The sequence below is a fragment of the Perissodus microlepis genome, chromosome 5 (assembly GCF_051167445.1).
Source record: "Perissodus microlepis isolate ML-2025 ecotype Zambia chromosome 5, ASM5116744v1, whole genome shotgun sequence".
Taxonomy (NCBI): domain Eukaryota; kingdom Metazoa; phylum Chordata; class Actinopteri; order Cichliformes; family Cichlidae; genus Perissodus; species Perissodus microlepis.
Window position 1 is genome coordinate 18,381,982 of NC_140465.1, and position 13,791 is coordinate 18,395,772.

The 13,791-nt window shown below is 41.1% G+C and overlaps 1 protein-coding gene across 1 annotated transcript; it reads right to left on the reverse strand.

Moving 5' to 3' along the window:
* Positions 1-2: 2 nt before the first annotated feature.
* Positions 3-9,484, reverse strand: nuak2 (NUAK family, SNF1-like kinase, 2). The gene is made up of 6 exons (XM_084928455.1): positions 8,983-9,484; positions 4,944-5,064; positions 4,362-4,513; positions 3,341-3,406; positions 2,960-3,212; positions 3-2,866 (listed from the first exon to the last, which is right to left on the reverse strand). The coding sequence occupies exons 1-6, from the start codon at positions 9,220-9,222 to the stop codon at positions 1,818-1,820; spliced, it is 1,881 nt and encodes a 626-aa protein (XP_084784581.1). The 5' UTR covers positions 9,223-9,484; the 3' UTR covers positions 3-1,817.
* Positions 9,485-13,791: the final 4,307 nt, after the last annotated feature.

Here is a 13,791-nt window from a genome sequence, read left to right on the forward strand (position 1 = left end):
AATGAGTTGTTTGTTGTCGTTTTTTTATTGACTTCCTCATCCCAGCAAGGACAACACAGCAGAACAGTCACACAAATGATAAGCCAGTAACTTTGGCAGACATGGTTTAAATTAAACCTGAAATATGTGGGATAAGGGAAAGGGAGAAACAAAAACAATGAATGGCCACATTACAACAAACATTAAATTATTTTAAAAAAGCAAAAAACAAAAACATCCTACAAACAATTTTTTCCTTGTCACACCTGAATAATCAAAGATCATATGTGAGAATGAGTTTTACCTTCATCTTAATACAATCCATCAGATTCCAGAAATTAAGAAAAAAAAAAAAATTTCAATAATTAAAATAAAAAAAATGTATCTTTTGCATATGAACAGGCTTTCAATTCCTAATGAGCCTCCTTCATCAGAACCATGTTTCTGAACAACATGGTTCTGCAGCTTGCATCAATGGCTTTGTGCAACTCTTGTTACATGACACTGATACATAAATGGTGTATTTATCAGGTTTCAGTGGCCTGAAAGTGCTATTCCAGGCACTGGCTTAGCATCCAAATTAAAATCAAACATACATGTTGATGTAGCTGAATACCAGGAGTATTTCATAAAGCAAGACAGAGCCAGGTAGCTACGAAAATATCTGGTCAAGCTTAATTAAGGATCAATACCTGCATGCCTAATTTATGATTTTAATTTGAACTCTAGTTTTGATTCAGTGACTACTTTTTGGCAGCGCTATTTTTAACTGGTGTTATCTGGCCTTATAAAATACTACGCTGTTCCATAACCGATGATTCATCTTCATAAAACAAACAAATAGTAATTAGTTGGGGAACTTCATACGGTTGATTTTCAAAAAAAAAAAACCCAAACAAAAAAAATAACTGGGCCCCACCTGTTTTTGTAAAACTCCCACACGTGTATGTAGACTCAAAGGCTATTTGTGCACTTGTATCAGCGCAAGCTAGCAAGCAAAGGCAGGTTCGACTGGTTAGGCCAGTGATTCATAGGGTCACTATTATTATTCAAGTCATTATCCAAACACAGAACAAGTCATTTCAGGAAAAACATTTATTAAAAAAAAAGTCAGTAGTCCCTGTTTCAAACATCAAAACTTGGCACATTTTGCTGGGGATTTTTAGCGCCAAGGTTTTCCAAATCTGCTCTTTGGCATCTGTGAAATGTTACCTTACCCATAAACAAAACTCATTCCAACATCGAAACTGTGTGCTATTGCCGTCATCATCTTAGACAAACATCATGTTGACAGAAGATTACGAAGCTAGAATCCAAATAACACTCACTGAACTTTCTCAAACTTTCTTGTTGACAATAAACCACAATGCAGAGTATTCTGCTGCTGTAACTTGGACACAAACCAGCTAGATTCAATCAGATCTACTGTAACTGTATTAAAAATGTCTCCCGAATTTCTGTCTCTGAAGTGCTTTTGGTTTCATTGTGAATTAATTGACTAGCAACCTCTAACAATGAAAACCAGAGTTCAAGCTCTCTTCTCCTGAGACTGTTTGATGAAAGTCAAATTGCACTCTGTAACATTTCCTTTGCGTAATTGCATTTCCTTATTTTAGTTTCGGTTAAATCAAATCGACCATCTCAAATACAATCAGTCTTCTCCCTTTTTTTGGTACTGTGTTAATTCCTGAATTCTGCCAAAATGATCACCTTACAGTGTTCTGGTATTTTCACATAACGCACTTTGGCTTTCATGACCACAATATTGTTAAAGTCACTTCAAAATTCAGGATGACCACTAATTCTTTAGCCAGCATCTTGTCTCTTATTACTGGTCTTCAGCTTGCATTGGAGCTTCGTATGACCATGGCCTGTTTGTAAGCCTCTGTGACGTTATCACAGTCTGAAATCGAAAAGGCACTGTCAGCCACTCCAGACTTGTAACAGTCCCAGGACCTCAACAGCCCATCGGACAGAATTCTGTCTTCTTGGATGTCCAGAAGGTTGTCAGCAGAAACGCAGCCTCTCATGCTCGCCTTGGCTGGTTTATCCATTTGCATTGCTGGCCTCACGTGGTCTGGTAGATCCAGCTGATCAAAGGACTCTGAAGATAAAATGCTATCTTCGCTGATGGCTCCACTTGGTCTTGATCGGCCACCTCCATGGGGCAGAGATGTCGCCAGCTGGTCCAAAGACCCAAACTCATGTAACCCACCAGAGGAGAACTTTCCATTACGCTTGAGGATGCCCTTCCTGTAGGGTGGTGCTGAAGGGCACTCTTTAGTTTGCGTTACCAAGCCAGAGTCACTGTTCTCTGGAGATGATGAGTAATACCCCGACTCTTGCTCAGCAGGCTTCTTTAGGATACCTTTGCGAGGCAGCTGTGCAGCTGAAGGTGCTTTACCTGGTGCAGACAAGTCCAAGATTTTTTGTGGCTCCACTAAACTGACAGTTGATGTTTCGCTTATCGACTTCTGTTTCACACTGTTACGCCTCTTCAGAATACCCTTGGAGGGCCGAGTGTCTGTGCTACCCTCGTGAACTGCCTGGGTGATGTTATTCTCCTTACGTGACCTTCGCAGGGACCGTTGTCGGACTACATCCCCTGCACTGCCCTGCGTGCGGAGCAGGCAGCGCATCTTGGAGCCATTCTCCAGTAAAGGCCTGGATGTACGACGCAGCCAACTAGCAACACCGGCCAGCCCAGCAGGCTGTGATGTTGACGGAGATACTGGGGCAGAGGTCTGCTCCACATGACTGCTCTTTCTCTCACACAGTAACGGCTGCGGATAGCCCCAGTTGAGCCACCAGTGACCGGCAATCTCCTCTATTGTAGCTCGGCGGTCAGGATTCACCATCAGCATCCAGCGGATGAGTCCACATGCATCTGATGGAAAGAAATGGGAAAAATCAAGACTCCTATAAAAGCTAAAATATAATTTAGCTTCACTGAGGAAAAAAATCAGTTTTAAAAACTTACCAGAGGGTTTGTTTGGTTTCCGGTAGTCTCCGGTGCTGATCTGCTGCACTAGCATCTTGTGGTTGTTTCCGTCAAATGGCATGGTTCCGTGAACCAGCGTGTACAAAAGCACCCCAAGAGACCAAGTGTCCACCTCTGGGCCATGGTACGGACGCCCGTTGACAATCTCCGGGGAGGCATACAAAGGACTGCCGCAAAAAGTCTGAAGTAACTCGTCACCGTGGTAGAGGTTCGACAGCCCAAAGTCTGCAATCTGTGAGAACAAAAGATGTGACGTGAAGCGTATTTTCCCATTGAAGTTCTTCAGTTACAGCGCATCACTGTTAGTTATAAAATGCGTAACGCAGGCTATTGATTTCAATCCACGTGAATCATGCATACCTTAACATTGCCGTTGTCATCCAGTAAAATGTTCTCCAGTTTCAGGTCCCGGTGTACGATTCCGTTCTAAGAGGAAAAAGAGATCAGATTTATTTTTGTTTGTTTGTTTTGTTTTTTTCCTTCTTTTTTGTTTAAAAAGCTTTGTTTCATGCAGGCTGTTAGGGATCGGTTAACTGGGAGTTGTCTGCATTACGTAGAAAGGATTTGCTTTACTGGGTTACACCACATTATTCTCTAACAGAAGACCTCTCTGGTACGTCAGCAGTGCCTCATTGTGCTCTGCTCTGTAGGGGGGCATGCCTTTGACTCAAGTTTGCATTTGCTTCACTTACAAAAAAAAAAAAAAAAACAAAAAAAAAAAAAAACCAGGTCAGCTACTGCTCCTTACACATGAGCACTTGCTGTAGCAACGAACACATTCTTTATGTAGCGTGGCGTTCATTTATTGTTAAAATGCCATCATGAAGAAACTTTGGAATTTGTCGCTGTGCCAAATGTAGGTGATATAACAGATGGCCTTTTTCTGCTGAATAACGTGGATAAATAAATGTTTAACGAGACATCAGACCTCCGTAAAGAGGTAAAGGACAGGTGGTTAACACAGAGTAATATGAAAGGGCAGGTCACTCAGTAAATACTGTCTAGCAAATGTTTATTTATAAATGCTTTGCCAAGCAGAGCCACCATAAAATATAATGTTCACTGAATGGTGGTAATTGCACGGCTCTGGGCTTGCTAGAACAACAGATTGCTGTGTGTGTGTGTGTGTTCTGTTCCTTCACACCCTCATTAAACTGTGAGACCATGCGTGTGCATGTTGGGATTGCTGGCCTTTAGCCTTCACTTGGTCTCAGTACAGACCAACTGTTCATGTTCCCCCAGGCTGACAGTGAATAATGCCCATTATGTAACTTTGGAGGTGCCAGCGCCTTGGAAAAACAGTGAATCTGAGCACAGCCCTGTGTCATTAGGCTTAAGACAACAGCAGGTTGAAGATCCGATATGAGAAAAACTGCCTTACCTGATGACAGTAGTGGACAGCTGACACAATCTGCCTGAAGAAATGCCTGGCCTCCCGCTCGGGGATGCTTTTCTTGTCACAGATGTAGTCATACAGATCCCCCCGGCTGGCATACTCCATCACAATCACAATTTTGTCCTTGTTCTCAAATACTGAAATACAGAAGAGCAGAGCTCCTTTGAATTCAACGCTTCAAACCATTTGCAATACTTGAGCTGTGTGAGAGACGTCCATTATCTGTGCAACCGCTAATTTACACCAATTACGGCTATACAGCAAACAAACGTGCACTGAAGTGGAGAAACGCTGAGTGATGACCACCTCATCAGGCGTGAGGGGTGCTGGAAAACACGGGGCTCTGCACATTATCAGCGGCGCCGGATTACGGCAGGAAGTTGCCACTTACGTAACTCTGCGTCAGACTTGAGCACAAAGACGTGCGTGACAAAACTCGGAATCTCAAACAGAGAGACTCCTTCCCCCCACCCAAGATATCACGTTTGTACGTAGCGTGTGGGACAGAATGATTAAAGTCAAACCCAAACATAGAGTTATTAGTATTTTGTTTTTGAAATAATGTACCTTCATATATGGTGATGACGTGCGGATGACAGAGCGAGGACATGATCTCGATTTCTCTGCGAATGTGAATCAGATCTTGTTCATCCTTGATCTTCTCCTTTCTGATAGATTTTACGGCAACCTTTAAGAAAGAAAAATCAATAAAGTGAGAGGTAAGTAAGAATGAGCTCATGGAATAATTAATCATCCAACAGGGAATCAAACTTTTTCTTCCCCCACGTAAGGTCTAAACCACTTTAATGGGATTCCTTGTGTAAAAAGGGTTAGAAGGCTGCTGGAGGGGGTTACATGAATAGAGACAAAAAAGGGAACGAGTGAGCCTGTACTCCAGCTCCCTCCAGCTTCTAATGCTAATGACAACTCTAATGGTCTAGACCTTGAGGTGTTTCAGCAAATCTAATTTTAACACTCAAAAGGACACAACAGACTGTAGGAGACTCAATAAATGCTAAACCACAAGGTGCACAAGTTGAAAAAAAAAAAAAAAAAAAAAAAACAGTGACAGTAATATTCACGTCAACTTTATCCAACTTTACTGGTTATGTTGCTCAAATAAGGCATTTTTTAAAATCAAATTCAGGTCAAAAGTTGCATAATTATTGGTTAAAAAGCAAACAAAACCTTAATGCAATGATCAGCAGAGGTATAAAATGCATGTACTAGATAAGTTATGTCTATTAAGTGGAGTATGGTTTAAAAAAAAGAAAAAAAAAATCCACAAATCAGCCGCTAGTTAACATAAATTGCCGTCCTCCCACTGCTTGTTTGATTGCGAGTGGAACAATGAGCATTGAATTGAAACCTGTGCTGTTTTAAACTCTGCAAAGGGAACTCCGGGTCAAGTATTGTCTGTTTTAAAGAAAACTAGAGTTGGCCGTTAGGTCTGCGAGGCCCACAGAAGTAAAAATTTAAATGTGAATAGCATCTCGGTCTGAACTCGCAGGCAAGCTGTATTCATGTCATTCTGTTGCCCATTGGAAGCGCAGATGCTTGGGATTCCTCTGTGCGCCGAGTGCGTCATCAGTCCACCCCAAGGTTGAAGAGGTGCTGTGAGGCACCAGATGGTGCAGGCGGTGGGGTGTCCTCATTTCTAACCCTCGAGGATCCAGAGACAGGAAAATGAGTAAAGCAGCGACTTGTCATATCCGTGTCAACGCGCGACCTGTCTCCCCGTCGTGAGTCACTGTCTGGCGTGGATGCTCTTGCAAATAAACCCCCGTATTCCCTCCACCCGGCCCGTTTCCTGACTCTGAGAATGGAGGTTTCCTGCATTTGTTTGCGTAGCTGTCAGACAGGCCTGAACTCACACTCATGAGGAGTTCACATCCTTGTGAGGTTATCTGTGTGTGTGCGCAATCTCTGTAACAGACAGTCTGCTCCACGTAATAAGCACAGAGGGGCTGAAATCTTTCACATTTCACAGCAAAGACTCAAACCACATTTCTGCACAACACACACAACTCATGAGCCACCATTATCCCCCTGGCCATTTGCACCAGATAGCCCTGTTAAAATGTAGGCTTAGTTAAGCTTTGTAGAGTGTGAAATTTATGAAGTTTTAATCAGGTATGCACAAAATCCTGGGTCGATCCAGAAGTTTAAAAATTACATTTTGGGACAGATTTGATAACATTAATATCCTTTTTATTTATTTTTATTCCAGGGAAACAATAAATCATGATATAAAAAAGCATGTTTAAGGATTTCTTAAGATCCTTAGATCAGCTCTTCAGACCATCTTGGAATATTTATCCCGTGCTCAGCTGATGTGACAACACAGATGAGTCACGACAGGTTTCGGGTAAGTGGCACTTTGTTTACAGGTATACTGGGTCACTTTATCTAAATAAAGCAAGTATAGACGCAGTCTTAGGAGCTCAAAAAGAAGGCAAATTGACTTTAACTTAAAGAAGTCTGTTTTTTGTTTTTTTTAAGGCTGTCATGACCTGAATGACTGAGAACCTACACAGACATACAGACACAAGTATAACTGTGGAGCATGAGTAAAAACGCCCCTGGGAACTCTCTTGCACAATGAATTAATCAACAGCTGATGCAAACCAAGTCTAGGGACTTAACTGGGGCGTCTGAATACACAAACAGCATTCATGTCAGGCACCGAGTGGCAGATCAACCCCTATCCTGATGTATGTTGACACCCCACCCCCCAACCTACCTCACCCCACCTCCCACCTAAGTGGATTATGCAATCAGACTCTTGCACTTAGACAATGGAAACAGCTGTAATGCCACAGCACGCAAGATGAAGCCACTCTTTGTTTTTGTGTCACTCCCCTGAGTCAATGACATATTATGTTGTCCATTATGTTGTCAATAATCAGGCATGCAAAGGCTTCTCTGCTAAATGCCATTTGTTGGGTGTGAGATTCAAAACACGTATTTGGGCTAATCAGTATTTTGATACTTAAAAAAAAAATATTTTAAAAAATTGTAGGTTTGAGGCATCAGGAAGCTGCCGGCAGGGATAAATCCCAGACACCAACTCATTTCTAATAAAAACAGCAGAGCCAGTCAGTGAAAGAGCAGAAATGGGCGTGTGTGGACACGGCTCAACTTGTATCACTGCATGTTTACTGTAAGCACCAAAGGGAAGGGGAAAGGGATTCCTAACACTTACTTCCTTGACTTCTCTACTTTCACTTACACAAAAGCAGGACTTTTAACAAAGGGCATTTCCGATAAAGTATGAAACAGCAGCCAAGTCAGGCTTCCCAAGAAAAGGCTCAGGTATCTACAGCAACGTTTAGTTTTCATTTTAAAGTCTAGATGCGGGCTTTGATTTGTATCATTTTAACACACTTTCCGCTTCCCGGTATGTTCGATAAGCCACGGCAAGTAAACAAACCATTAGGCAGCACGAATGCAAATCACATGTTTATCAAGAGAACAAAGATTTTAATAGGTTCACCAAAAATAAACTCAGGTGCCAGTTTATTATGTGGGTTTGTTTAAATTGGTTTTAAGTGTTGTTGTTGAGTCAGGGTTTGTTTTGTGGTACCACATGACCCTGACCCAGTCCCGTACAGTATTTTTTAACTGGTCTCACAATCATAATCAACCCGCTTCCACATTCCTTTCTAAAATATTTAGAAGCTAAAAATAAAAGAGATCCAAGATCTTATAATCAAGGGGAAAACCCCCCTCCTTTTTATGCCTCTTTTAAGGGCTTATCTTTCTAATGTTTTAAATTCCTCCCATTTCCCCTTTGGCCATGGAGAGCTGGAATTTACCTGGAAGCCCAATTGCATCCCCCCCCCTCCTGTTCCTTTTATCAGAAAAAAAACCCAACAAAAAGAAAGTTACCTAAACTGCTTCCTGGGGAAAATAACTTACCCAGCCCTTTCCAAGAGACTTTCTTTGTACCTCACATGGGCTAATTTTAAAAAAAAAAAGGTTATGAGAGGTTATGTAAAATGCCTTGTGATAAATTTCTGTTGAAACGCCATGATAATGACCTCAAACTGGAGCAGATCTCACCTGAATACACCATGAAGAGGCGTGGGCAGATGCTTGCATAATTGCATTTGCGCTTAAGCCAAATTTAAGTGCTTATCAAGCAGATCAGAAAGAGTCTGCGGGCTGGCGAGGAGGAAATTATTAGATCATGGTCAGTATATTCCAGTGTGAACGTAAGAAAACCCCATAAATAAACACACTGAACCCTTCGGCAAACTTTAGCCAATAGACAAACACCTCAGGAGAGATGGCAGGCGCACTTTCAACTTTATTACTTTACAATCCGCCTTATATAAAAAAAACAATATTATTTTTCTTACAATCCAGCAATACTTCGCTTTTTGCAAAGTGAACGCTCTGCGGTAGAGTTTCCACGCCTTTATTTGAAAATTCAAATCCAAGCGTGCTCTACCTGTTTGCAGACAGTCACCTAAAAATAGCGCTCGCTGTCTAAACAACAGGTGGCCGATGGGACAAGCAGCCCAAAGACTGACGTGAGACTGACTGCAGGTAAAATGTGATCAGATTAAAAATAATAAAAGAAAAATAACACCATGCTTACCAGTCTACCGGACCTTTCCTTGGCCTTCTTCACCTTGCCGTAGGTTCCTTTTCCGAGGGTTTCCAGAAACTCGTACCGGTGTTTCAGGTTGTGTTTGTGGTGGTGCCTCTTCACGGCTTGTTTTTTCACGGGCACCTGGAATTGAGCTTTCCCGAAGGATGTGTTTTCGTCGTGAAAAGCTCCCCCGACGGACGGCCTGTTGCAGGCTGACGAAAGACGGGCAGCGCGTAACGCATCCATGCCGACCCCCAGCAGAGGTGTTGTCTTGTGTCGCTTTACTTTCAGAGCCAGGTATTAAAAATGCATTCCCTCTGTGTGGAGCCGCAGGCACGCTTCAGGTTAAAGTCTCGATATAAAGTCTTCAGCTGAGAACTGCAGGTTAGTGTGATCAAGAAGCTGTAGGCAGGAACTGGAACATCTGCGTGTTAGCTCGGTAATGCTGCTGGAACTCAGCAGCAGGTAGGCAAGAGTGAGGGGGAAAGCGGCGGAGCACCGCCCGCAGACGGACACGTCAAATAGTGGAGGGGGAGTTTCAGGTAAGGGAGGAGCGCTGGATCTGCTGCACCGCGCATACCGTGGAGTGAACAAACAGAGCGAACCAGTTCATGTTGGATTTACTGGCTTCAGCTTTATTTAAAGTTAATGTTAAAAAAGAGAAGAAATTATTCAGTGTTGCCTGGTAACCTCTTTTAATTCCCACACATGCTTTGTTTAGTTTTTTGTTTTTGGGTGATTGGTGTAAAAATCTGTGTTCCGCAGAAACAGACCAAGGACACCCAACGAAGACGAAAAAACAAAAACAAGTGGGGCATAGAAGTTGAACAGGTAGTTGCAACATATCCAGTGGTTGCATTTAAGTAAATTTACTCAAACGACCGCCATCTGAGGTAACCGACATGTTGGCCTACTTTGCTGGAATATTTCCATCTCATGTTACTTCTAATTCACTCACAGTTTTAGTTTGTATTCCTGCACTGGCGGTTAGGAATGCACATAGCTACCAAACTATGTTATAATATTGCAGATCAAACAGTAGGCCCATACACAGTTATTAAAATAAACTGTCTAAGCATTAATGCATCATAATATATATATTTACATAATGTTATTATTTAAAAAATATATATAAATACAATGAGGTTTGACCACGAGAGAAGACAGCAGTGCTTTTTTTATGTGATCATGTTCACATAACACTTCTTCTGTGCATGATGGATCTTTATCATGCGTTTGTGGACGGCACAGGGATTTGTGGAAGTGTTCCTCAGCCCATGCAGCAATTTCCATGACAGAATCATACCTGTTTTTGATGCAGTGCTGCCTGAGGGCTTGACGATCACAGGCTTCCTTTCTTCAGATTCTCAAAATCTTTTGATGATATTATGTACAGTAGCCGATATCCCATTTCCCCCTATTCATAAGAAAGAAAACCTGCTGGAGTATGAATATAAACATAAATATCCACACACACGAGATCTCATATATGAGAATAGTAGTGCAAATGACCCAGTGTTGATTATAATAGTAATGCTATCAGCAAATGAGGTAAATGATGACATATGATACTATAATCCTCAGTGATAAAATGCAGATGGATGGTATAAGAGTGTGTGGTATTATAAAGTGTTGTTGTGCACGTGTAGTTTTAAAATGTATTTAAAACCTGAACAGGAGTAAAGCATTACTTCTGATAGAGGTTTGTTGCTTATTTTGAAACCACTGTGTAATCACTGGAGCTTATGCCTCAATGCTATCCTCTTAAAATGTGATGAATAAGCCAGCTTCTTTCCCATCATTGCTTCTTGCTCATTTCCAATGAAGTGGAGAAAAATACAGTTGCATAATTTGGCTTCTACAAGGGCAAAAAATGAGTTTTTTTTCTTTTGCTTTCTTCTATTCCATCAGTGCACCGCATTTTCAGTCCTGACTGACTTCATGCAGCTATTTGTGTTTAGATATTCTGATTTAAATGGGAAGCCAGTGGTGAGCTGCAAGAAGTGAAATCTGGAACAGAAAACGTTTAGATGAATAATGTTGTTACAGCTATGGGCCACTGGAGGTCAGCAAGCAGTCACTGTTTGCAACACTGCAGGCTGGTTAACCTGATTTGAGGCCACACGTTCATCACTATATATTCAGTAAATACTTTAAGGCAAAACATCTGACAGGTGTTTGTCAGTCAAGACAAGATGAGCCGCCTTCCCTGATCTTCATGAATTAATACTTTAAGCCAAGCAAAGCTGCGTCTTCACACATTCTGTTTTAACTGACAGGACCTCAAACTTTTATCCTGTTCTCCTTCAAAAGCTGAAAAGTCCCATACAGCATTACATTTCACTGAAACAAACAAGCTGCAGTTTTTCCCACTCTGGTTGCCTGCGCACCCCGCAGCGATGCTATGCTTCAGCAGGGGGTCTGCTCCACATTTTGGGAACCAGTGTTCCAACTCGTTGGCCTTTTTCTGTTTACCGCTCAGTAATGTTTCACAGATTATTCACTCGTGCATGCAGAGGAACATTGTGAACAAATAAACAACAGTGATGTAGAAAAAAAAGAACACTAATATAAAAGTGCTGCGAAAGCACTTTTATATTGTTTTGGGAATCAAATCAAAATACCAGCTAGATAACCAAAAATGTTTTGTTGGCAATGAGGTCAGGTCAGATAAGGTCAGTGTGGACTGTGGTGTTCGCAGATGACATTGTGATCTGTAGTGAGAGCAGGGAGGAGGTATGGGAGGTCAGTAGAAGCAAGACAGAATATATGTATGTGAATGAGAAGGAGACAGTTGAAGGTAGATCACCTGGAGTCAACCATCTAAAGGGACAGACAGTGCACAAGAGGTGAAGAAGAAAAGTGGAGTCAGGGTGTAGTGTGTGGAGATGAGTGTCAGGGGTGATTTGTGGCAGAAGGATAGCAGCAAGCGTGAAAGAAAGCATTTACACGATGGTTGTGAGACCTGCTGTGATGTATGATTTGGAGACGGCAGAACTGAGAAAAACACAGGAGGCTGAGCTGGAGATGTTAAAGTTTTCACTGGGAGTGATGAGAATGGACAAAAATAGAAATGAGTAGATTAGATCGACAGCTCAAGCTGAGCAATTTGGAGACGTGCATGTGCAGAGGAGGGACTGTGGATGCATTGGACAAAGGGTACACACATTTAAATCTTTATTAAAAACACATTTATTCTCTTTGGCATTTGACTCGAGTGCAACATACTTCTGGACAATTTTATTTTATTTTATTTTATTTTATTTTATGTGTTGTGCTAAATATTTCTGGATTTTACTGTAGTTTTTCTTGGGGCTATATACTTTTAATGTATAGCACTTTGGTCAACGCTGTTGTTTTAAATCTTCTATATAAATACATTTGACCTTTGACCTTTGACCTTTGACAGGTGGCTAAATATTAAGCTGCCAGGTATGAAGACAGGAGGAAGACCATAGAGGTGATTCATGGATGTAGTGAAGGAGGACATGCAGAGGGTTGCTATGACAGAGGAGGATGATAGGGGATAAAGTGAGATGGAGGCAGATGCTCTGCAGTGGCAACCTTTTAACTGAAACAAGAAGTTTCAAAAGAGAACATAAATGAATCTGTAAAGGGATTGTACATGTGATGTCCAAATATTATTAGTGTTATCTGACGCTATATCTGAAATATTATACATTCATTAAATCAGATCATATAAAGCTTTGGCAGAGAAAATATTCCTGATTTGATCTGACCTTAACTAACCCTTTCAAAGATATTGTTTATGTAATTCAACCTTTCTGCCAGAAGAGGGAGCTCACTAGCAGCTTGTAGTCCTGACACATCTCTGCACTCAGTTTCTCACTCTAATGGGCTTGGAATGGGGCTAATAACAGCCCCATATTACTTGTAATTTCTTAGTGTCTTTGTCTAGCAGAAGTTTGTCATGTGGAGTGATATAATCAAATCAAATCAAATCAATTTATTTATATAGCACTTTTCACAGGATAAAAACCACAAAGTGTTTCACAGTAATATAAAACAGAAATACATAAAATACATTAATAATAAAACACACAGCACAAATCTAATTAAAAGCCAATCTAAATAAATGAGTCTTAAGCTGCTTTTTAAAAGAATAAATACAATCAAGGCAACGCAATGATGGAGGGAGAGCATTCCACAACCTGGGGGCCACCGCTCTAAAAGATCTATCACCTCTGGTTTTAAAATATGTTCGAGGGACTACCAACAGCCTTTGATTAGAAGATCTCAGGCTGCGAGAGGGAGGGTGGGGTTCTAAAAGATCAGAAATGTAAGCAGGGGCATCACAATTCAAAGCTTTAAAAGTCAGTACCAAGATTTTAAAATGAATTCTGAAATGTACTGGAAGCCAGTGTAATGAACGTAACACTGGTGTAATGTGCTCTCTTTTTCGTGTCTTAGTTAAAAGCCTTGCAGCAGCATTCTGGACTAACTGGAGACGGTCAAGATTCCTTTATATAAAAATGATTTGAATGTAATGAAATCCATGTGTCATGAGAGGTAACCGCATGCTGGATAGACTGCGAGAAAAGCAAGGAAACTTGTGGTTGACCTAGAATTAACCAATTATTAAACTAAATAATTAAACCAAATGTACATGCCGGTGATAGTATAACCAAACATAAAAGCAAGTTACATTCATTTCCTAGGATATCCATACATGTGTGCTCATGAATTAGTTGGAGAACTAATCAGTAAATCTATATATCTGCTGGGATTATTATTTATCATATATTAGACTGTGTGCAAAAAGCCATAAACCAGATATTTTCCACTCTTCTTTTT

Excerpts from the sequence above, each read along its gene's own strand:
- nuak2 (XM_084928455.1), bottom strand. The coding sequence starts at position 9,222 with ATGGATGCGTTACGCGCTGCCCGTCTTTCGTCAGCCTGCAACAGGCCG. Across the intron at positions 3,213-3,340 it reads ATGACAACGGCAATGTTAAG|ATTGCAGACTTTGGGCTGTC; the intron begins GTATGCATGATT and ends TTGTTCTCACAG. Across the intron at positions 2,867-2,959 it reads GAAACCAAACAAACCCTCTG|ATGCATGTGGACTCATCCGC; the intron begins GTAAGTTTTTAA and ends TCTTTCCATCAG.